The sequence below is a fragment of the Leptonotus elevatus genome, chromosome 3 (assembly GCF_054856555.1).
Source record: "Leptonotus elevatus isolate MCC_2025b chromosome 3, RoL_Lele_1.0, whole genome shotgun sequence".
Lineage (NCBI taxonomy): Eukaryota > Metazoa > Chordata > Actinopteri > Syngnathiformes > Syngnathidae > Leptonotus > Leptonotus elevatus.
Window position 1 is genome coordinate 15680694 of NC_141241.1, and position 22673 is coordinate 15703366.

The following is a 22673-nucleotide window of genomic DNA, read 5'->3' on the forward strand; positions in this document are numbered from 1 at the left end:
CACCCAGGCGTGTAACTGCAGACCAACTTTAATGTACAATACAGTATGTCTTCACTGAACACAGGATGCTTTATTCTCTCTGGCATCCATGACATACGCTTAGGGGAAGTCCTGTCCACTCCACGGTAGTCAGGAATGTTCAATACTGAGAAAGTCAGTATGTGGTCAAGTGTATGGCATCAGGGACTTTTCTTTGGGTCTATAGAGACACTATATCAATTGTTGGTTATCGCTCCCTTGCTCTTCTGTCCAGATGATAGCAAGTGAATTATATGAGTATAGGGAACATATTGTAATGCACTCTACTATTTAAACAATGTAAAAAAAAAAAGTATTCTAAATTAAATGCCATTTTAGATTTGTTCTTTTGCATTATGTGTTACCTGAGGCTAATGTGTACAATAATATAGGGTATCCTTTGTTCAATGATGAATACAGTACATTATGCTATTAACTCTTTCACTGCCATAAATTCATTTTTAAAAAAAGATAACAAATTAAGGGTGACAGACAATTAAAAATTTTAATCGCATGACTTCACTAATTAACTCACGATTTAATCACAAATTTTACGTCTGTTCTAAATGTACAATTAAAAAGTGTGGAAAAAAGTTCACCTAAAATAAATACTTCAAATGATTTTTTGACGTTTATAGCCGTCAATGGCAGTGAATGGAAAAAAAAGATTATAAAAAATTCGGGGCGTCAGGTATTACATTTTTTAATCGTAATTAATCGAATGACTTGACTAGTTAACTCACGATTAATCACAAATGTTATATCTGTTCTTAATGTACAATTAAAAAAATCTAGGTTTTCATACTCTAAAAGTACTTACACTAATAGAAATAGTTCAAATGAATTTTTGACGTTTATAGCCATCAATGGCAGTGAATGAGTTAAGAAAATAAGTTCAAACAAGTTGATTACGTTTAGCCAAATATGGCTTAAGCTCATTCTTGATGTTTGAATGAGAAACATTTTCAGAGCTTTGTGGAACTTGTTCATTTACGCATCTTAAACATAAAATAAAATACAGTAAATCAATTGAAGAAAACAGATCTCAAAAACTCAATTCAATATTCCATTTAATAGTCATATCTATTTTCTCTTATCCATCTATTGTAAACATGGTGTCGTTAAGAACACAGTACTTGTCTTATGGTACATAATCATACGTGCAATGCAAAATTCAAACAAAAGTTAAAAAAAGGACAAAGACACTGCTGGAATTGTCGATAACGTCACACCATGTATCGCAGTTCTTTGGTCCAGTGGCCCGACCGGGTATGTGGTGTGCTGCTGTATTGTGATGGTCCCTGTATAGGAAGTGCCATGGATCATTTAACCATTTCCCTTTACTGTGGCTTAACCTGCCTGCGTCACAGTAGTTGGTCCCAAATTTAGCAATACTGTACCATATATATATCTTTTTTCTATTTCTTTGTTTCTTCTTGGCTTTGACGCTTATTCTCTGGTGCAGGTTCAGCCTCTCCTTCTACTGATGCCACTGGGACGTCTTCAGTTTTCACATTTGCTTCTTGGGCTTCTTTTGTTGTTGTCTCACTGCTGTCTTGAGCTGCTTTCTCGTTACAAAGCTCACTCTCTTTGCCATCAGCCATGCCTTTCTTGCTTTCAGCTTCCTCAGTTTGCTCGCTCTTTTGGACCACCTCCTGCTCCACGTCTGATAATGGGAGACAAATTGTGCTTATTAAGCATACAAAAGCAATGAAAAATAATGCATGAATTAGTTTACAACAGGGGTGTCCAAACTATAGGCAGGAAGCCATTTGCAGCCCACACCCACATTTCTCACGGCCGCTAAAAAAAATAACATTAAAATGGCGCACAATATTTTTTGAAAGGAGTTGGAAGGGACAGTGTAGAAAAATGTGGGTGATGAACAAAGTGGACGACAACTACTGTGACTATTATTAATAATGATTAAAAAACATTTTTATGTAAAGCTTTTCAATATATGCAAAGATAGAAATAAGCTATTTACTGTACAACTAAACTAGTTACAAATTTGTCTTCATAACACCCGGGATTTGCCTGGATTTGTTATATAGTGGGACAGGGCGTGGTTGGACGGTCTGTTGTAGTCACACACAAAAAAATCAGGAAACTGAAATGGTGAAATCTGTCTCGCACTTTTTCAGCAGTTATCTTCAAACGTGTATAATGTATTTAGAAACAAATCTTTGACTTCATTTTACAGGGACTTAATAATTTTAAAGTGGTCCTGGCATCTTTTGTTTTTATGTAATTTTCCCGTCCAGGGTGGAAAAAGTTTTGACACCCTTTATTTACACCTTAAATCAGATGTGTCAAACATACGGCCCGCGAGCCAGAACTGGTCCGCCAGGTGGTCGAATCTGGCCCACGAGGACAACACAAACCGCATTTTTTTGCTAAAATTAACTGTTGTTGCTGTGTTTTTCCCCCACTGGACGGCACAGTGACAACCATTTAAACAACATTCTGAAATATGGCCATTATTCAGGATTTTCTTTTTTTTAAACGCTCATCAAGAAATTTCAAATTACTCTGCAATAAGATAATAATAAATGGGAATATTTTCAGAATGTACTTGTTTTTATTCGCCGAAAAAAAATATCATTATTTACAGACATGCTGTTGGATCAAATTTGGGTGAACAGCGGCCCCTGAATTAAAATGAGTTTGACACCCCTGCCTTAAAGTCATGCTTACCTGTGCCTTTTACAGTAGTACTCAAACTTTCGTTAGGATTTGTGAGTAAATCTTGGCTTGGACTATCATGGGCGAGTGCTGGACTGGTCAAACTGTGCCTGGTAACACTGGAGTCTTCAGAAGCAGGGAGGCAGGTGATAACTGGTGTGAGTGTAGAGCTGGTCTTCTTTGAGGAAAGTGGGTCAATCGTGAGCGGGGAGCTAATTGCATCTGCATTCGTTACAGCAAGGATATTGGTGGTGGTGGTGGTGGAGATGATGGAGTCGGCGAGCTTGGTTTCGCTGGATGAGGTTGACGGAACAATGGAGGGGGAAGAGTGTACGCAGTCAGAAGATGTTGTGGTGGTAATGGTGGTGGAGCTGGTAATGGAGGTATCAGATTCAGGAGGAGTTGAGCTCGGGGCCACAGATGTGCTTTTAGTGCCTATTGAAACGCCTGCAGTGAAATCCTCACTAGCTACACTAAGCGAACCGGTAGCAGAGTCTGATATGGTATCTGCTGGTTGGATAGAGGCTGGAGTAGTGGAAACAACAGAAATGGCCACTTCACTAACTGAAACTATGCCATTTGAAACTGGACTTGTCGCTTGAACTGATGCCGTTGTTTCACTGTCACTGAGATGACTGGAAACAGTTTCCACGGTGGTAATGGAAGTTACTGTTGTCGGGTCTGAAGTGGCACAGGATGTAGGAGCAACGCACCCAGAGGAAGTATAAGGGACAGCGGCGGGGGGTTCGGTAAGAGCTAGGGAGCTCGAGGCGCATGGACTAACAGGCTGAACTTCAGCGTCAGAAGGCTTGCCATCGAGATCTGTACCATTTGCGAGTGTAGCAGTGGTGTTAACAGCAAGCACATCCGACTCAGAAGTTGCAGTACTAGAAGAGGAAATAGTAACGTCAGCCAAGTCAGGGGTGGCATTTGACATTACAGCAGGAGTAGCGGGGCCAGATGGAGCTGCAGTTGGACTTTTTTCTGTGACGGGTGTGCTTGTTTCCCCCTCCTCTATTTGAACCAGCTCATTCTCAGGCGTGTTGCGGCCAGATGTTGCGGGGCCCGAACCAGGCTTGAGGACTGGCTTTGGAGGCAAAGCGGGTTTTCCCGCTGACTCATGTGCTGACACGCTTGGTCGAATTTGACGTCTTGTATCTGATGACAAAAAAATTATTATTATAATAACGTATGATCGAGGAAGAAGAATCAACATGTGCAAAAGTCTTAGGCCACCATTAGAGTTATAATGGTGCAAACCACCAATTAACAAAAGTGAAGAAAAAAACGAGTCGTATTTGTGTATATCCATCTGTTATTTAGTTATCAGGTTACTTCCTGGTTCATAGAGTTGATGAACAGATGGTGAGGTGGGCGGTTCCATTGATGTCATGTGGTTTGCACAGCCCTGCTGCATCAGTACGGCCTACTTGGAGCCCCAACTGACCAGCTGTTACAAATTGTTCCTCATAGTATCCTCTTGTACAAAATTTTGACAACGGAAGCAAGTCAATAAGCAAATGAAAAAGGCCATAGATCAGGGGTGCTCAAGTTCGGTCCTCGAGAAACCCCCATCCAGTCTGTTTTCCATGTTTCTCTCCACTAACACACCTGATTCATGATCAGAATCGTTATCAGGCTTGTGCAAAGCTTGCTGATTAGCTGACCATTAGATTCAGCTGTGCTGCAGGAGGGAAACATGGAAAACAGGCTGGAAAGGGGCTCTCGGGGACCGAACTTGAGCACCCCTGCTACAGATGATCACTCACACAGTAAATTCTGTTGAGTTAATTTGATTCTATTTAGAGTGGGACCAAATAGACTCCGTTTTAGAGTAATATTTACACTTGGAACAGAGTAAAATAAATAATTGGGGGGGGGGGCAAAATAAAATTCACTCAACGGTTGAGGAATAAACTCACAACCTTCAGCTTGGGAGACAGCTGTTCTACTTCCTGAGCCTGTGTGTTAGTATATCGCTTGTGTCAGCTGGAATATTCGTAACTCTGAGACCAGAAACATCGTTTTTGGTCTCCTCTTGGATTTAAGCAAACAGTAGGAGTGGCATAGCTCAGGTGGTAGTGTGGCAGTGCCCCAAGCTGAAGGTCGTTAGTTCGTTCCTCAACCCTTGAGTGACTTTTATTTATTTATTTCCCAATTCTTTATTTTACTCTATTCCAAGTGTACTAGCCCACTCTAAAACTGAGTCTATTTCGTCCCACTCTAAATTGAGTCAAATTTACTCTACATAATTTACTGTGCACATTTAATGGGTTATTCCTGTTGCCTGCATTTGTAGCCTATTTGTGATCACCATCATCGTCTGTTCTTTTCTGTCCTACTAATTTGATATTTACTGTTTTACTGTGTCTAAATGACTGCTGTGGAAAATGTCATTAAAAAAAACAAAAATAAAGGTGGAACTAGACTTTAGCGCATGACTGTATATCAAAGTTGTGGTTTGTGTGATTTACCTGAGGATGCTGACATAGTTCTGTGTTTTGTGAAAGTCTGGGTTGGCTCAACTTTACTGTCAATAATGGTGCCTAAGACATGAAAAGAGGATCATACAAATGTTTGAGTTGAAGTGTTTGTCCTCATTAGGGTCACAGGTGAACTGGAGCCTATCCTAGCTGACTTTGCGCGAGAGGGGCGAGTACAATTGTTGGACAAGTTTCTTGGGAAAACACTGAAGAAAGGACACTTTGCTGCAATGTAAAGTAGTCAGCTGAAAGTCTAAATTGACTGTTGCCTCAAAATAAAGTCGTTAAAGTCAAGTGTCTCAGGTGTGTTGATGTTATCGCTCCTTCACTCACTCGAAAAACAATGTCCTGTTTATCCTTGTGGGTAGGGCTAGCTAATTTTTTGTTTTCAGACATACCTTCAGATTCTGCTTTTTTCATCTCTGTCTCTGGATTCTATAAGAATATAAGATACATTTAAGTATGTTATGAATTAGATAATGACAAAATACACGTATTTAAAGCCAGACAGATCCACACCTGCGTCTCTTCTGGCTGTGCTTTGGAAACCCCAATACGCTGAAGCATAAGATGAAGTTTCTGTTCGAAGCTATGTTGGCCTTCAAATTGTTTCTGAAAATCACCAAGAAAATATCTTAAAAAAACGAACATACCCAAAGGCTTAATAGTTTTTGACTGTGTGACACTCACCTTTCTGGTGTTAGCAGCGCCTGCTGCTGATCCAGATAGTAAAATAAGAGACTGGGATTTCCCTTCCCTAAGAGCGCGGCGGGGTGGCGCCACTTCGCCCCTCAGTGGCGGAACATCGGAGGCAGGGGTCTCCTGCGCAGTTGACTCTTCAGTAACACCACTGGGCTGCTCTTTCCCTTTCTCATGTTCATTCTCCTTGTCATGTTCCTTTACTCTCTCCTTATCTTTTTCTTTATCGGCCTTGGCCGCCTCCCGAAGAGGGCGAATGAGATCAGCGATGGAGGTCTTTTTGGGTCGGCCCTCGTGGCCCGGCTCTGATTTCAGACCTCGTCGCTTTCGAAGGGTAAAGAAATCCCCAAGCTTCCTCCTGAGTGTTTTCGTCGGGGGGGGACAAGGGACAGAGGTTGCAGGAACCACTTCGTCCACTGTGATGGACTCCGGTTCCTCATCTTGCTTTTGCCTGACCGTAAAAGGTAATTGTATAAAATCATTAACATATGATACAGTGCAAAACTATTTGGCCATCTCTTGCTGTGTTGTATTTTCACAACATGTTAAACCGTATATAGTAGGACGGTTAGTCGGAATATGCATAAGAGGCACAAAAAGGAAAGAATGCAAGGGATACTTTGACATGCTTCACCTTTAAATACTTAACACGCTAACAACAATTAATCAAGTAATTATGTTTTTTCATTTAATATTTATTAGTTATTTTACAAAACTGCTTTCTTTTAGGATCTTTCAGGATTTTTTAGCTGCCCTTTACTCCATTATATCCGACCCTACATTGAACAAGAGCAATCTATAGTAAGATGACCAGTGCTAAAGTAGTTATTGTAGGATCATTAATGTGGTATATTGCCACAGAGAAGAAAGCAATCTTTTTTTCTTTACTCTGAAAAATACATTTGTTTAGCAGGGAAATATAAAGAGACATTTTGCTACTATTTTATTTCTAAATTGTTTTTTTTTGTGTCTTTACATAGCTTGAAAATCTCTATACTGTAAAAAAATGTTTTTATTATTAGTAATCGCAGTAGTAGCTGCTCGGGGTTGCACAATTTTTCGACAACTAAAAATACAGCATATGCCGTGGAGTTTTAAAATAGACAACGAGTCACAAATGGCCCCCAGGTCTGACATTGGACACTCTTGATTTAGAGAGGAAGTAAACCAAAAAAAACCATTAGTCTAAACAAAATACCGTTTTTTTTAAATCAATCTCAGGGGGGTGGCCATTTTGCCACTTGCTGCCAACCGAAAATGACATCGCAGTTGCTCTGGGCTCAGGTATCGACCAATCACAACCCAGCTTGCCAATGTCACATGATCAAACTCAGAAAACGAGTGAGCCATGAGTGGTCGTTTCCTGAGCTCTGAGCAGCTGTGATGTAATTTTTAGTCTGCAGCAAAGTGACAAAATGGAAGCCCCCTGATATGGATAAAAATGGGTAGATTTTGCTGCTTAATTCCTATTCCACAAGCACAATATTAATCACAATGCCATGATCGTGTTTAGACTGGTAGGGGGTTCATACAACATAATGTAAAGAACATTTTTGGTTTGACTTTCCCTTTAAGACATTACTATAACAATGGAATTGGTTGTTCTCATAATGGTACTTCTGGTCCACTTGTCTACCTACGATCAGATGAGATCAATGTTGGCTAATTTAACTAACATTTTTTTTTTTATGCTGTGGTGAGGATTGCATATCATGACTAAAACAATGCAGCTTATTGTGGCCGAAGACACAGTTCGTCGTGAATGAGCTGGAATGTTAGCAGTCAACTTTTAATTCATATGTAAGCTATTAGGGTTAATATCACAAGAAGGTGCCTTTGTGTCTTCTTCATTTTACTCCCCAAAAATCTGAGATTTTCCATTGAAATAGCTAATCTATATATTATGCTGTAAGAAATGCATTTGGTCAAGCTCGCACACTTAATTGCCGACAGGGTGGACAATCACATTTTAGGACGTGGCAGACTTCTACTTAGCAACAGTTAGCAAGCTGAATTTTTACTATTTAACAAATATATTTCAAAAATTCTGAAAGGCTTTTATATCAATTGATATTTAACTACTTACTAAAGTGGGCATATTAAATTTGACAGCCAACAACGCACATCATGTAAAGATTGCAGGGGTGGGGGGGGGGAATTAGTCAAAATACTTATTTTGCAACTTTCTACTGTTTCACCCTCCAGTGATGAAAGAGAAAGTGCTAGTTTTAATGTCACTGAAAACATCAGAGGGTTTCTTAAAACAGACAGTGACAGAGTGGACATCAATTTCAGGGACATGCGCATAATGTTCATAATATACATGATCAAAATGACTTGTTTTATCAAATAACCTGTTGTGGACAATACAACCAGGTCAAAGAATGACTTCGTACAACACATTATAGTTAGCAGTTTGTAAAGGACATGACCCCCCCCCCAAAAAAATAATTTATACATCCGAATGAAAAAAACGACTGAATGATTGTGTTGAGGACATCAAAGTTAGAGTGATACTGACCCTATACACACAGTGTCAAGCTGTACAATTAAAGGCAACTGGTGATACTCACTCTGTATCTGCATCTGCAGGAAGAACTCTCTTTGTAAAGAACTCCTCCACTCCTTCATCTACACGCCCGATGAGCTCAAGGACTTCATTTTCACTCTCAATTATTGTGTCCTGATTACATTTGTAGAAGATACAAATATGCATTTCACATCAAAGTTGAAGCATTTCAGTATGTAGCTGAAAAGGTATCAATGTAACTTCATATTATGTAATACTGACCTCAACAAAACCCACACAGTCCTTCACTAGTGTCTTTATAGGATTTTTTGGGCTTCGGTCTTTTGCTACAAAACAGCCTCCTGGGAGACAGTTGCTCAGTAACGTACAATGAGGGGCGTCATAGGACTTTACATGCAAGATCGCTCGTTAATACAATATCAATATTTCAGATACAGATATGCATACTGAATACTACTGATCACTTTAGCATATGTGCCCACAAGTCGCAATAAAAGCGGAGAGGCTTGCAGCAGAGCACAGATTTAGCAGAAGTCACTGCTATATGATACCATGTCAAGGGAATTGCTTGGATTTTGTCTCCCTGACCACCGGCTCCACGGGAGTGACTACACCCAAAAGAGCTGTGTGACAAAACGATGAGCCATGAAGGGAAATCAGATGCTGCACATTTTTAATGCACAATCCTGTGAGGGGAAAAAATAGAAGGCTGCAGGCTTTTTTTTTCAGTGTGAGGGGGGAAAAAGGGACATTCAAGCCAAGCTACCATCTGCAATGCTATTCAGGCAATCACGCTCTTGGAAATCACAGCAAAGGCCATTTGTGGTGTCTTCACACCGCTAGTTACCGGCACAATGGCACTGGCTTATTGAAGCAAGGGAGCAGGCTTCTTTGCAGCTCTCCCCCTCCATCCGTCCCTTCCCTTCCCCCTGCCTCTCCCCTCTGCACCCTATTCCATCTCCTCTCTCCCTTCCATTTTCTCCACACACACACCCACACACACACACACACACACATCACCTTCCCTTCATGCTCTGTTCTTTCTCTTAAATTCATTTCTCACCGTACCTGTAGTCTGCTGGGACGATAGTTGAGTTTTTGTCGGTGGGGTCTCGGTCGGCTCTGGGTGTAGTGCCTGAGCGCTGGTCCGCCCAATGGCAGCTCCATTGGGGAGACACGGCACTCTGTTGCCGTGGAGCTCTGTTGCCTGGGCTCTGTTGCTGAGGCACCGTTGCTAAGAGCACGAGCACCAGCAGTATGTAATGCCTCTGCTGAGGTGGGAGGGGCCAGCCCCAGTGAGACTGACATATATGACAACAGAACCTCGCCTTCTTCTGCCCCCTCCCCTTGGAGAGTAAAACGATGAGGGGAAAAAGATGAGAAAATAATGTGGAGCCATAAAGTGACCACACCGACATTTGATTTATGAAAACCTAGAAGGTGGACATCGGTGGACTTCAGTGACAATAGCTGGAAAGGACAAAATGTTCCATTGGTTACGTAACAAATTAATTATTTATTCGGCATGTGTACCCAAGGCTCTTAGCCCATCGCACTCAGTTTTGAGGTTGGAGGTTCAAATCCAGGTTTGAGTCTTCATGTGTGGAGTTTTATTGTCCTCCCCAGGCTCACGTGTGTCTTCTCAGGGTGCATTGTACTTAATTGAAACGTTATTAACATATGCTAATAGAATGTAGGGCATTAAACACTTTGTGCATCATGATTTAATGTTGCAATACAATTCAGTGTTCTGCTCCTTTTGGTGTGCCCGCCTTGGCCAACGGGGGAGTGCAGTATCAGTCATGCAGACAACAAAGAAGAATAGACTACTTCTACCACTACTAGTCAGTAGGTTGCTGTCATATTAGTCATTTTTCATAGAGGATAAAGAATATGTGCCTTATTATTGTTATATTATCTGCCTGCATTTATTGTTCCCCCATTTATGTTCAAATATCAGTCACTGTAAAACCACAACTATCAGTGCTAACTGTTAGCATGTCAATGGGTTTTTCCATTATAAATTAGCATTAAGCAAGTCTGGGCCATTGTTGAGGCAGCATACAACAGTTTGGTTGTCTTAAACATGCAATGTATAATTCTCATTGTTTTATGTTTATTTTGACAGTAAAATGCAACTGGGAGTAACATTAAAAAGTGTTTATTTTTATTTTTATTAAATATGACCTATTTGCCAAACTGCTGCTTATTGAATGAGTTTAATTGAGTTCACTGCTACCATACTGGGCTCGTATCTCAAGTGAGGTCAAGTTTGTTTTATCATTTATATATTTTTAAAGCTTTATGCATAATACTAATACAAAATATGCATGTGAGATGCAGGTGTTATTTTTGTCCACTTGGGGTCACTATGTTCAACACTGTATTATTAGTGACTTTGAATATGTGGGGCTTTAAAGGTGGGTCCTGGCCTGGTGAGTGACATGGGGGTCAGTAAATGAGAGTATAGGGTTGGAAACATTTGTGAAATTTGCCTTTTGTGCACTTTTTCCTCCTGGTTCACGCTTACTGCTCTGTAAGTCTGCAGTACCATTTGTCCGTGTGGAAAATTCATCACTACAAAATCCCACAATATAGCAAAAAAAATTTAAGAAGACGCATTCATCTGAGAAGTGAAGCATAGACTCACCTCTCACCATCACTTCGTCCACATCTTCCAGGAGGATCCCGAGGCAAACTCCTCAAGGCCTCCTCCCGTTGGATTTTGGATCATCAAAACAATTTAAATACCAAGTTTCAATCTGCTTTTTCACACACAAACTTTGCTTTTAGGTGATGAGAAGTCTTAAATTTTTCCGAGAGAGTCAAACATCTACAAACAACTTGTTGGAATAGTTAAACAACATTGAAGTATATTGCCCTTAGGTATGAATGGTTGTTTGTCTATATTCGGCACTTTGTGCCCTACGATTGTCTGGCGACCATTCCAGTATGCCACCTCTGGCCCAAAATTAACTGGGGCTCAGATTATGTGAGTGGCTCATTCGTAACCGCTTCAACAACAATATGTTGTGCTGGGGCCTCACCGAATAACCATCTTGTGACTGTGGTCCTGTACTGCACAACAACTGATCCACAACGGTGCCATTCACAGGCTCCACTATGGGACTCACAGCACTTACCGAAGCCACAATCCTGCAGCGTCTGGATGTAAAAGTGGGACCCCTGCTGTCTCAAACGCAAAGAGGAGAAGATTTGTAACATAACAATGCTGAAATAACTTTCCCACCAATGAAGACACACCACCCCTTTTCATAATCCTATTATGAACAAATTATTTCAATGTCACATTAGAAATTGAAGCTACAAGGTGTTAAAAAGACACTAGCATAAATCTGCGCCATTCAAAATACAAATCAGTGAAATTTACATAAGAGATGCAGCGCTTACTTAGTACAAAGGGTTGTCCATTACATAGAAAGGTTTTGCAGGACTATTTTGTATTTTTATTGGATTGTGCACGTCCTTAAATGAAATGATGTACAGTGTTCCCTCACTATAAAGCGGTTCACTTTTCACGGCCTGACTGTTTCACGTTTTGCAATTTTGCATGCATTTCCTTTTTTACACTGATGTACCTATTTTATAAAGTTTATGAAGGTTTAAGCATTGAGAATGTTTAAATAAGAGAAATGTGGGAAAATGTAAATGCCTTGATGAGAAAAGTGTTAACTGTGTGGTGAGAGGTTTTAGAGCCTTAAAACATTTAGAATAAATGTAAAACATAAAGCTAACTACTTTGCGGATACTTTGTCAAAATTTCCACACATCATATTAGTCATTGCAGAACTTCTTTATATTTGGAAATACAACTGGAAATGTTTAGAAAATACTTCTTTTTTTTCTCACACAAACCTATTATGGCTCAGAAGGGTACGGTAGGTTGAACAAACTAAAGAGTTACTTTTCATTTTCTCAATTAATTTCTTAATTAAATGTTGTTGTTTTTTATCATAAAAACAAAACGAAAAAATACAAAATGAAACACTTTCAATTTTCAATTTGCAAAAAGTATTGGGAAGAAGTCCAGGTTTCAGAGTTCAGATTTGTGAAATCCCACCCCATGTTCTATTTTAATTCCATGTTAATAATTCTACCAATAATGCACGATGAATAAGCATAGGCAAAATGATAGTAATAAATAATAAAATATGTCAATATAAATTAACGTTGACATAATAAACATTGCCAAACAATAACAAAATCATTAGCAACATTGTTTTACATTATGTTTACACAGACACATACTATATTTATAGTTGACTCGAATGTTACTTTAAGATTCAAGACTAAAGATTTATTGTCAATTCTACAGTTATGTTAGACCAGAAGTGGGCAAACGTTGGTGGTAAGGACAAAAATTTATGATTTAAATGAACAGATATGCCACAAATATAAAACATCTATATTTACAATTACTCAATTTAAAAACGTTGGGATGGATAAATTCAACAAATAATTAAAACAAATGAATACATGTATTTTATTTAACAAGTTCCAAATGAAAGGGGAAAAAAACTAGATTAGATTAAATATTAGAGACGTTTGACAAATGTAAATTCTCAGTGGACCAGATTAAAGAAAGCGCCTCAGTCGCCTGTACAGTACAAATAAGTGAAAAACAACAACAGCATTTTTATTCTGTATTAAAAATGATGTTGAAGAAATTCATGTACTTTATTTTCATCTTGATCCTCAGTTGGTGAAGCATCTGCAGAGGCTGTGCTCTAAACCCCTCCACCACCACCACAAAAAAAAAAAAAAAACACTATGCAGAAGTTCTAGCAGAAACCGGGTGGGCTCGGCAAGATATCACAATGCACTAGTTAGGAGACCAGACGCCCCCGTGTGGTTGATTCTGTGAACGACTGCCTAAATTACCAAATGCTTGTTGTAGTTGTTGTTGTTGTTTTTATAACCTTAACTGACAGCGCAAATATCGCACAGTTCCATGAACATGTAATTTTTTTGCCTTAACAGTCCAAATAATGACGCGCGTGTCTCGGTCGCCACGCCCACGCGTGAATTCAAATCTGGCGCCTCGTTCCCATCTGGACCACGCCCCTTCACCGCCGGGCCTTAGGTGTGCGCATGCGCATTCACTCTTAACGACCGCCATTTTGTGTGAGGCCCTCTATTCTAAAGCGGGAGAAAATTATCAGGCCTGCGCACAGCTTTTTCGCACGTCCACGGAGGATTGAAGTGATCGGCCGCACTCGACAGGCACCGAACTTAATATAACCATAAAACAAGCACTCTACGGTAAGTCGAAGCGATCCTTTGCCCGCAAACATGGAAACGTTTTTGTAGGAGCTGGCGTCGGCCTCTAGGTGTCACGGTGGGGCTTAACGTTACCGACTGGCGGGGGGTGTTTGTCTCCCTCTATCGTTATCCAATATTCACTAAATCTGTCTCTAAACTCCAACTCCCTGTCTCGGACGACTGTTTTCGTGCTTTTTGCGTGCTATTTCGTGTTAACTACTTGGCGATGGTCGTCTGAATGTGTGCCTCTCTTTAAACTTACTTTAGGCCTGACGTCCATCTTATCGTGCCCTTTGTTTCCTGTTTTCAATCGTCCTCGCGCCTCCCAGTCAACAAACAAATATAAGTTCTCGTTTTAGTTTGCGCCGCTGGGGCGTTTAGTATGAAATCTGTCACGTATACAAAGAAACGGTCGATTCTCATTCCAGCATTATTTTTTTAATCAGAAGAGCCACTTTGGAATTGATCCACTTCGGTGGAACCGCAACACGCTATCATAGCAAATGTCTTATCCGCACAGGTTAGACTCACGAGGATGCTAAGTGCCACATTTTTGTGTGTGCAAGGGCTCAATCCGCCGCTTTGATGCCGTTTGCGTCCGGTTTATTGTGCGCGTTTGGCTGCTTCGCTACAAGCGGGTCCCATATGTCACCAAACTAAGTTGCGGTTGCAATACCCGCGTGTAACACATGGCTTCGTCAGGTGTGTGACCAGAAAGAGAGGTCTTTTTAGTTTTTTTTTTTTTTTTTAACTACCTCTTAAAAGTTATCCTGGATAGTGTTGCGCAAAACCCTATCTTCACCCCTCACCTTCAGCTATCTGGTTTCCGGTTACGAAGACCTGAAAAACCCGATAGCGCAAAAGTCTAACGTGGTAAAGGAAACGTGCGCAAACTAGTTTTCAGTGAATTATATAAATTTCCATTTACAACAAACTTCATGGAAAGATAGTGACATTTTGACGGTACGTTGTGGGGGTGGGTAGCACTTAAACCAATTTTTGTGGCTGGGGGTTCGAATCTTATAACACCTTTTGGCCAAGTCAGTTGACCAAGACATTCAGCTCACATGCGAACCAAATGAGTACAAGAGTTAGAGAAAAAGGATGGACGGGAGCAACCTTAGTTTACACCCACCCCAGGATAATCGTCGGGATAATCTTTGAGACATCCAATAATTTGGAACTTTGAAAGTGGCTCAAATTTGTCCAATTATGTTTTCCCCTTTACACATTTCTCTCTTGTGAATGAACATATTCAGACTCCTTGTCTCCCACGTGTAACATAACGACACCGACACTTCTACTTTTGACCACACTTAGAGTGTTAACTGGCCCGTCACCATGGAGGGCGACATCGTTTCCATGGAGACTGCTCTGGCTCCTGAAGGGGGGGTTCTGCCAGAAGCAGGGGATGCTGTGATCCAAGCATCAGCTGGAGCCCCGCAAGCAGTGGAAGTTCCCGGCAACATGGAGATGATGGTAATGGATGCCCTGGATCCTGCCCTGCTGCAAATGAAGACAGAGGTGTTGGAGGGAGGGGGCACAGTTACTGTAACTGGTGGAGATGAGGGTCAGATCATCACCCTTCAGGTCAGTAGGATGACGAGTCGTTGGTAAATTATCTACCAAATGTTTTCTGTTAGGTTATATTTGCTGAATATTGTCTGTAGGTTGTAAATATGGAGGAACAGGCTGGTGCCGCTTTAGGACTTGGACAGCTTCAACTAGTGCAGGTTCCAGTGACTTCAACTACAGTGGATGGCCTCCAAGCAACCTATGTAGATGGATCAGTTAATAAGGATGCAGAGCCAGTTATATGTCACACCCTGCCCTTGCCTGAAGGCTTCCAGGTAAGCAATAACTGGACTAATGGAAGAAAATTCGTGATGTATTTAATAAGGTCTTCTCTTTCAAAAACAAAGACTTGTTTGAAGATTGTATAGGTAGCATACATAAAAGTATGTGAAAGTTTTATATATATATATGTACTAATTTGTCTCCTTAAATTCAAGTTAAAAAAAAAAAGTACTGACCAAAAAAAGAAGCTAAATTGACTAATGATGATTACTAAAAAAAAAATGTATATGCCTTACCTGTTTTTCTTTTTTGACATACTGAAAGAGTATGACTACAAAAGATGAATATTGTATCTTCATTCAGGTGGTAAAAGTGGGGGCCAATGGTGAAGTGGAGACTGTAGAGCAAGAGGAGCTTCAGGCAGTCCACGATGAGCTTCAAGCGACGAGGGGAGAGGAGGAACAGGAGGAAGGCGACGGGGTCGATCAGGAACTTCCCGAGTCTCAACCGGCATGGCAGAAGGACCCAGACTACCAGCCCATTACAGCTATCCGCAAAGGAAAGAAGGGGAAAAAGAGCCGCCTGCGCTACGCGGAGGGTGACAGAGACATGGACGTTTCCGTCTATGACTTTGAGGAAGAGCAACAGGAGGGCCTGCTGTCTGAGGTCAATGCAGAGAAGGTTGTTGGAAACATGAAGCCCCCCAAGCCCACTAAGATCAAGAAGAAAGGTATGCTGTGTTGTTTTTATGTCGGCGGGAGAAATGGGTGCACATAATAATACAGTATTTTCATTTAACTTGACCAGGTGTAAAGAAGACCTTCCAGTGTGAACTGTGTAGCTACACTTGTCCACGACGCTCCAACCTGGACCGACATATGAAGAGCCACACAGATGAAAGGCCGCATAAATGTCACTTGTGCGGAAGGGCCTTCAGGACAGTCACGCTGCTGAGAAACCACCTCAACACTCACACAGGTGGCGAAAATATCACATGGTTGAAATGGCTTCCTGCTTGGTTTCTTCTTGTGGTAATTAGACAAAGTTAGATGAATTGTCCTCATTTTATTCTCTCCCCCCACCCAAAAAAATCTTTAGGCACTCGGCCACACAAATGCACAGATTGTGACATGGCCTTTGTGACCAGTGGAGAGTTGGTGCGTCATCGTCGCTACAAGCACACACACGAAAAGCCCTTCAAGTGCTCCATGTGCGACTACTGCAGTGTGGAGGTGAGCAATTGCATCTGCTAGCACACGATTTCATCAGGCTAGTCCTTTGTTGCTTTAATCAGCGCTTACAAATGCACTTTCTCGACAAAGCTAACATTTATTCTTGACGTGAATTCATGCTTGCCCCGTTCCCAGGTTAGCAAATTGAAGAGGCACATCCGCTCTCACACCGGCGAGCGGCCCTTCCAGTGCAGTCTATGCAGCTACGCTAGCAGGGACACATACAAGCTGAAAAGACACATGAGGACACACTCGGGTAAGACACTTAACATTTGAACTAAGGTTAATCTCCATTTAAAGGACCATCCACTTACACGACCCCGTTTTGATACCTGCTGTAGGCGAGAAGCCGTACGAGTGCTACATCTGCCACGCTCGTTTCACCCAGAGCGGCACCATGAAGATGCACATTCTGCAGAAACACACGGAGAATGTGGCAAAGTTCCATTGTCCACATTGTGACACCGTCATCGCACGCAAGAGCGACCTCGGTAGAAAAGCGCTCGTTCACTCGTAAATGTCTATTTAACGCGTGTTGTTTGTCAAATTCATCCAAAATATTCCACTTTCCATCTCAGGCGTTCACTTGCGAAAGCAGCATTCGTTTATCGAGAAGGGGAAGAAATGTCGTTACTGTGATGCGGTTTTCCACGAGCGATACGCTCTCATCCAACACCAGAAGACTCACAAGAATGAGAAACGTTTCAAGTGCGACCAGTGTGACTACTGCTGCAAACAGGCAAGCCACGGGGAAACTGTCGAACATTTGGCGGCGATTCGGACCACTTGAATCATGACACTTACCTGTTCCTCCCCACAGGAACGGCACATGATCATGCACAAGCGCACACACACTGGGGAGAAGCCTTTTGCTTGTAGTCAGTGTGAGAAAACATTCAGACAGAAGCAACTTCTGGACATGCACTTCAAACGCTACCACGACCCCAACTTTGTGCCCACCGCCTTCGTCTGCAGCAAGTGTAGCAAGACGTTCACCCGCAGGGTAGGGCCGAACCCTCGTCCAAATCCGGGACCGCTTCGCATCGTTCCGCACGGTGTGTGTGACTCTCTCGTTGCTCATTGCACAGAACACCATGCTGCGCCACAGCGAGAACTGCATTGGTGAAGTTGCTGGAGACGAAAACGGAACTCCGCCCAAAAAGAGTCGCCGGGGCAGGAAGAGGAAGATGCAAGACCGGCATGATGATGATGATGATGAGGACACAGGTATGGTACACTTCTCAGTGGAGTTTCAGTCATGTGCATATGGATGACTTGACTTGAGTGAACTTTCCCCGCCGCATTTTCAGACCCTGATCTGGATGAGATGGACGATGATGATGATGATTTATTGGAAGATATTGAATTGGAGCAGGCTCCACCAGTGGTTCCCGTTGCTGCCCCCGAAGAACCACCAGTCAAGAGGAAGCGCGGGCGCCCCCCAAAGAACAAGCCAAACGGTGAGCGACACAATGCGCTTGACTTTATAGATTACCTTGGCGTAAACAACATTTTCGCCTTCAAAAGGGAAGGATGGATAATTAAAAAAAAGATGTTAGGTTGAGGTCAATTAGTTTGAAGGGAAAGGGAACACTGGCTGCACACATTTCAACCGTTAAGGTGATTCCAAAATACATGTTGTGGAAATTAAAGGTTACGATGATCATTAAGGTACTGGCTAATTGACTTTTCTGTTGCTCTTTTATTAATGGCACACACGCATTCTTTTGATGGTAAAATTGATAGTGTGCTAACATTAGCTTAACGACTATCCATTATTTAACTTATTTTTTGCTAAATTATTCAAAGACAACCCAACCAAAAATGTTGTACATGTAAGAAAATGTCTTCCACAAACCTAATGGTTTCTAGTCTGTCCTGCTATGAGTAAAACAGCCTGCAGCCGCACAACAAACCATTTTGTCCAAGATAAACTTAGAAAAAGCCCAAAATTGACCAATGGGGAAGCTGCTTAACAATGTGGTGTCTATAAATGATACAAAGCGGTTTAACGATGACAGAGCAGTGCAGTCACTGTAAAGCAGTGACTACAAATACCCACAAATTTTACTAGAGTAAATAAATAAAAGTTTGATTAAAACAACAGATTTATCCAAAAATTTACTTTGGCCTACGGGTTTCTCAACAGTGGCCGCCATCATCCGCGTGGAGGACGAAGCCACCGGAGAGGTTGATGACATCATCGTGAAAAAGGAGGTGGGCGCCGAGCAAGACGACATAGAAGAGGAGGGGGTCACACAGGAAGTGGTCGTGGGCGAAGGCGACTCCACTATTCAGCTGGAGGAGCTGTCCCAGGAGGAACAGGAGATGCAGCTGACAGAGGCCCCGCCTAACGGAGACCTCACCCCCGAGATGATCCTCAGCATGATGGACCGGTGATGGCCGCAAGGGTCGACCCTGTAAAACACACACACACACACACACACACACACCCACACACCCCTCCCCGTTCACAGCAACATCTAATTCTTGGCATTTAGGATTACAAACACTTTACGCATCCTGCATAGACAAAACATCGCTGTTGTAATTTAAGGCTTGCGTTTTAATTTTGCATTGATATGAACGAGTGATAAAGACTTTTAATATGGATTTATTTACCAAACAAAAAGATTTAAAAATCGCTGTCTTGGGCTGGCTGTAATTGATCACAGTATCTTTAGCCATCCCATTGTTGTCTTTGGTGTTTAGAGCATTTGTAGAAAATGGGTACATCACAATTTCATAAATCTACTCTGGCAACACTATCAGCGATTACTCTTTCCCCTGAATCCAGACGTGCATGTAACGATCCAAAACATCAAGGTGCGTAATCATTGTTTGGCACACCTAAGACCGATTTTTATCCCCCTTTTTTTTTTTCCTCTTCTTTTTTTTACACTTGTTACCTACCCCATTGTCAAGGATCAATCACGTCCTGTGAACATTGTAAGTAGATAAATCACCCTGGTTATGGCTCGTTCTGCACTTTTTCAATTTCATGTTCAATGTCCTTGCTGAAGAGCCTCTCTCAGTTGGGAAGACTGCGCTCCAAAAGCCATCTTTTGAATCGGCTTTTCAGTTTCACTTCCTTAAGCCTGCCGCTAGCCACTGGAGATAAAAAATGTAATTACGTCCAAAAAACCAGGAAATGCTATTGTTGTTAATTAAAGCAAAAATAAAAATGATTGGGAATATTTTTATTGTATTTTTATTTTGTTTCTTTGCTGTGATTAGTAAAACCCTATTTTAACACCTATTCTAGTTTATCAAAGCTTCTAGACTGCTTACTTTATATCTCCTCTTGCTACTGTAACATCCCTAGATGATGCATAATGTACAAAACATCTATGTGCAGAGAAAATGTTTGGTTTTTTTTTTTTTTGCTCCTTTGTGTAGCCATTCCACTTTGGGTTCATTTATTTTTCTTTTTTGTACCGAATGCAATGCCGTTTGGGCAGTATGGTGTTTAAAATGACTGGCAGTTAAGAACAGATGTATGATGGTACAACCAATAAAAAGTAGACATGGACTCATGTTTTAGGTTTGTGCAGTTGCATCTCGGAAGTGTTCTGTGCATTCTTGGTACATTGAAAAGGCAATGCTTTTGATTATTGACACCAGTTGAGCGCTAAACACAAACACTTGTGTATTTTGCTTGCAAATATATTTTATTAAATGGAGTACTTCATACTAAAACTCCTTTCATTTATCTGTTGACTGCAAGTTAATGATCAATTAAGGAAGGGGCAAGATAAGCGTTTGGTTTTGTTTTTCATATGGGAAGTTTATATAGGCTTTTGCACCTAAAATCATTTCACAAGTACAATTTAGTCATATATATATATATATATATATATTGTGTGTGTGTGTGTGTGTATATTATATATATGTATTTTTTTTACTTTTATGAGCAAACCAATGTCATTGTTCAGTTAATAGTGATTAGCCAATGTGCATCAATCACATCCTGCAATTTGAAAAGATCATAAAAAATGACACAGTCGCTTTGCCGAAACATGCATACTCCCAAGCATGTGCCTGTCACATGAGTGCTTGTGTGAGATGAGGTTAAGAGATGATTACCACTCTGCAATGTTTTTCTACATGGCCCATTTAATTGTGCACTGCAAGCAAGCACATACAGTATTTTTATTTTTTACAAGTGCGGTTTGAGAGCATTTGGGGGATGGACCAATGCATTGGGAGAGAAAAAATAATGGCTTCAGATGCATTTGTTGTTATAATGGATCTATTATGGATTATGGTTGTAAGTAAATTTAATTGTATGGAATAATCCTACTTGGTCATATACAGAATAAATAACCCTCTGTAATGGCTAAATTTGTTTACAAGTGTAATTTATATACACACACTGCTTTAAAATGTAGCTATTGTAGCGTGGAGGGTTGTGTAGTGAATAGTATTCGTTCTGTTTAGCAGGAAGTGTGCAAGAGAGCAGCCACATGTTTTTACCCCCCCGTCCAGCGCCTGACTTGATCCAACTTGGCCCTGGAGCTACTAACTACAGCACCTGGATGTAAGCTGAATGGAACCTACACGCTTTAATAACGACGACACTCTTGGGGAGCTGCCGCAGTTGTGGGACACGTTTGGTGCTTCATCGCCCATGGAAACCCCGCGTCTGCTTTTTATTTCCGTTTGGATTCGGCGTGGAATCTTCAGCTGACGAAGAGTGTCAGAGTGAGGGACATCCTTGTTGCCACAGCAACTAACGGATACTCATTTTCCGGGAGGAGGGGCTGTATTTCAAAATAAAATAATATTTTTTCCGGCAGTGCCGCTTCACGTTGTGAGAGTTTGTATTTACAAATGTACCTGTAGTTATAATTTATTTGTCTTGCTCTACCGTGCTACTGTACAATAAGGAAGAGTTGTTTTTAAAACGGTAAAATGTGTTGTATCTGCCTTGGCAAATTCGTTGGTTTTGCTTGTAAATGGCCAAAAACTATGCACATTCCCACATAATATCCAATTCACTATTTTTTGCTGACCTTGGGTATTTTTTTTTGTATTGTCAATCATCAGCTCAAAATGTTAAGTTGAGTATTAGCACTTAATATTTTCAGAAGCTTTTGTTTTTAAACTTTTATATAGGTATGATTATTAAGTACAACACATAGTAATTGGATGACAGCTTCGTTCGGTCAGTTGTTTCCCCTAAAATTTTATTATTTTTACTAATAACATTTTGACTATTCCTGCAAAATTACATATTTTATTTTTATATTTTTACTTTTATCTTTTTCAATATAACAACTTTGTTGCCATTTAAAATTATTTTTTTTTTTTTTAAATTTCAAACATTTATTATTATTTATGCTCCGATCATTTAATTTTTTCTTGTATTTCAGTTTTATTCCTGTAAACCTTCAGGTGTTGTTTTTCACATATCAAACCTAAAAAAGGTTTTGTCTCATATGTTTTGACTAGGGAGAATTAAAGTTTTTCATGAAAAAAATGTTGACTTTATTCTTGGGACTAGGGGTGTGAATTGCCTAGTACCTGGCGATTCGATTCGTATCACGATTCATAGGTCACGATTCGATACCGATTAATCCCGATGCGAATCTATAAATTGATTATTGTGTTTTTTAAAATTCAAATTTAGACAATTCTAATCAGTAAACTTGTACATGTACACTGTAAGATTTATATGAAAATGTATTTATTTATCTGAAAGTTAAGGCTTATAACAGCCACTGCATTTAACAAACAGGTTGCAGTCTGTTTCATGTTTGAACAGAACTGAAATAAAATATTATGGCTTAATCTTCCATTAAGATAACATTCTTCCATGCTTAATGTGGGAATCCTAACCCTAAGTAAGACGTTTTGTTGAATATTCCCATTAAAAAATTATGTTTAAAAATCTATTCGGCCGCATATCGAATCGGTTCGAGTATTGTGTGCTGTAATATCGCG

The 22673-nt window shown here is 40.7% G+C and overlaps 2 protein-coding genes across 2 annotated transcripts; one reads left to right on the forward strand and one right to left on the reverse strand.

Annotated features, from left to right (window-relative positions):
- Positions 1–1071: 1071 nt before the first annotated feature.
- Positions 1072–9837, reverse strand: LOC147177103 (uncharacterized). The gene is made up of 8 exons (XM_086072063.1): positions 9484–9837; positions 8459–8568; positions 5877–6336; positions 5706–5798; positions 5585–5621; positions 5178–5249; positions 2716–3861; positions 1072–1684 (listed from the first exon to the last, which is right to left on the reverse strand). Exons 1-8 carry the CDS (start codon positions 9721–9723, stop codon positions 1437–1439), a joined length of 2406 nt encoding a protein of 801 aa, XP_085928189.1. The 5' UTR covers positions 9724–9837; the 3' UTR covers positions 1072–1436.
- Positions 9838–13547: 3710 nt separating this feature from the next.
- ctcf (CCCTC-binding factor (zinc finger protein)) lies at positions 13548–20259 on the forward strand. The gene is made up of 13 exons (XM_086071971.1): positions 13548–13698; positions 15019–15288; positions 15369–15548; positions 15859–16225; positions 16303–16473; positions 16594–16727; positions 16863–16983; positions 17069–17218; positions 17306–17466; positions 17548–17730; positions 17816–17954; positions 18038–18187; positions 18877–20259. The coding sequence occupies exons 2-13, from the start codon at positions 15040–15042 to the stop codon at positions 19125–19127; spliced, it is 2256 nt and encodes a 751-aa protein (XP_085928097.1). The 5' UTR covers positions 13548–13698; positions 15019–15039; the 3' UTR covers positions 19128–20259.
- The last annotated feature ends 2414 nt before the right edge of the window (positions 20260–22673 follow it).